Source organism: Octopus bimaculoides, chromosome 25, assembly GCF_001194135.2.
Source record: "Octopus bimaculoides isolate UCB-OBI-ISO-001 chromosome 25, ASM119413v2, whole genome shotgun sequence".
NCBI classification, from domain to species: Eukaryota; Metazoa; Mollusca; class Cephalopoda; order Octopoda; family Octopodidae; genus Octopus; species Octopus bimaculoides.
The window spans coordinates 6,357,218-6,358,354 of record NC_069005.1 but is presented as its reverse complement, the minus strand read 5'-3'; the positions used below and the strand labels follow the sequence as shown (position 1 = coordinate 6,358,354).

The 1,137-nt window shown below is 45.2% G+C and overlaps 1 protein-coding gene across 1 annotated transcript in view; it reads left to right on the top strand.

Moving 5' to 3' along the window:
* The window catches only part of LOC106873014 (aladin), a 28,484-nt gene that overhangs the window by 4,358 nt on the left and 22,989 nt on the right, over positions 1-1,137 (top strand). Inside the window, exon 2 of the mRNA XM_052976812.1 lies at positions 523-634. Within this exon, the coding sequence (XP_052832772.1) occupies positions 524-634 (111 nt within the window). The 5' untranslated portion in view covers position 523. The remainder of the gene's footprint in view (positions 1-522; positions 635-1,137) is intronic.

Sequence of the window (1,137 nt, the reverse complement as noted above, 5' to 3'; positions counted from 1 at the left end):
TCACTGCCAGAGCAGCTGTCTGGCTTCCATGACAGTGACACGTAAATAGCACCATTTGAGCATGATTGTTACCAGCGTCGCCTTACTGGCATTTGTGCCGGTAGCACGTGAAAAAACATTCGAGTGAGGTCATTGCTAGCGCTGCTGGACTAACTCCTGTGCAGGTGGCATGTAAAAAAAACACCATTTTGAGCGTGGCCGTTGCAAGTACTGCCTGACTGGCCCTCATGCCGGTGGCACGTAAAAGCACCAACTACACGCTCGGAGTGGTTGGCGTTAGGAAGAGCATCCAGCTGTTGAAACTCTGCTAGATCAGATTGGAGCTTGGTGCAGCCATCTGGTTCGCCAGACCTCAATCAAATCGTCCAACCCATGCTAGCATGGAAAGCGGACGTTAAACGATGATGATGATGATGATACGCACACACATATATATGTGTATGAAACTGCTATATTTGTTTGTTGTATGGGACAGTGAAAGTGTGGGTGATTATGGTTTGATTTCTCTCTCTCTCTCTACAGAATGCAGGACCTGTTGAACTTCCCTCCAGTTCCAGATCGAGACTTTATTACTCTTGGAGAGAGAAATGGAGATATTGTACATGTTCCGGCCGACAGATATGAAGAGACTAAAGTAAGTAGCACTGATGGAATGGTAAACCATTCTCTTTCTGTATTTTTTTCTAGCATCTTAGTTATGTGGTGGTGGTGGTGAGGGGAGCATTCACCTTTATTGTCTGTCCGTGTTTGTCCCTTCTGTGTTTAGCCCCTTGTGGGTAATAAAGAAATAAGAAACGTTACCCTGCCGGGCGAAATGCTTAGCATTATTTCGTCTGCCGTTACGTTCTGAGTTCAAATTCCGCCGAGGTCGACTTTGCCTTTCATCCTTTCGGGGTCGATGAATTAAGTACCAGTTACACACTGGGGTCAATGTAATCGACTTAATCCCTTTGTCTGTTCTTGTTTGTCCCCTCTATGTTTAGCCCCTTGTGGGCAGTAAAGAAAAAGAAGGGTTGTTTTGCTTTATACTCCTTGTGTGTCGATTCTGCCTATAAGAAAGGAACAAATAATACAATGTCGCTGTAGGCCATAACATCCAGGCAATGCCCAGCTGCATTCAGTTTCTATCTACCAAAT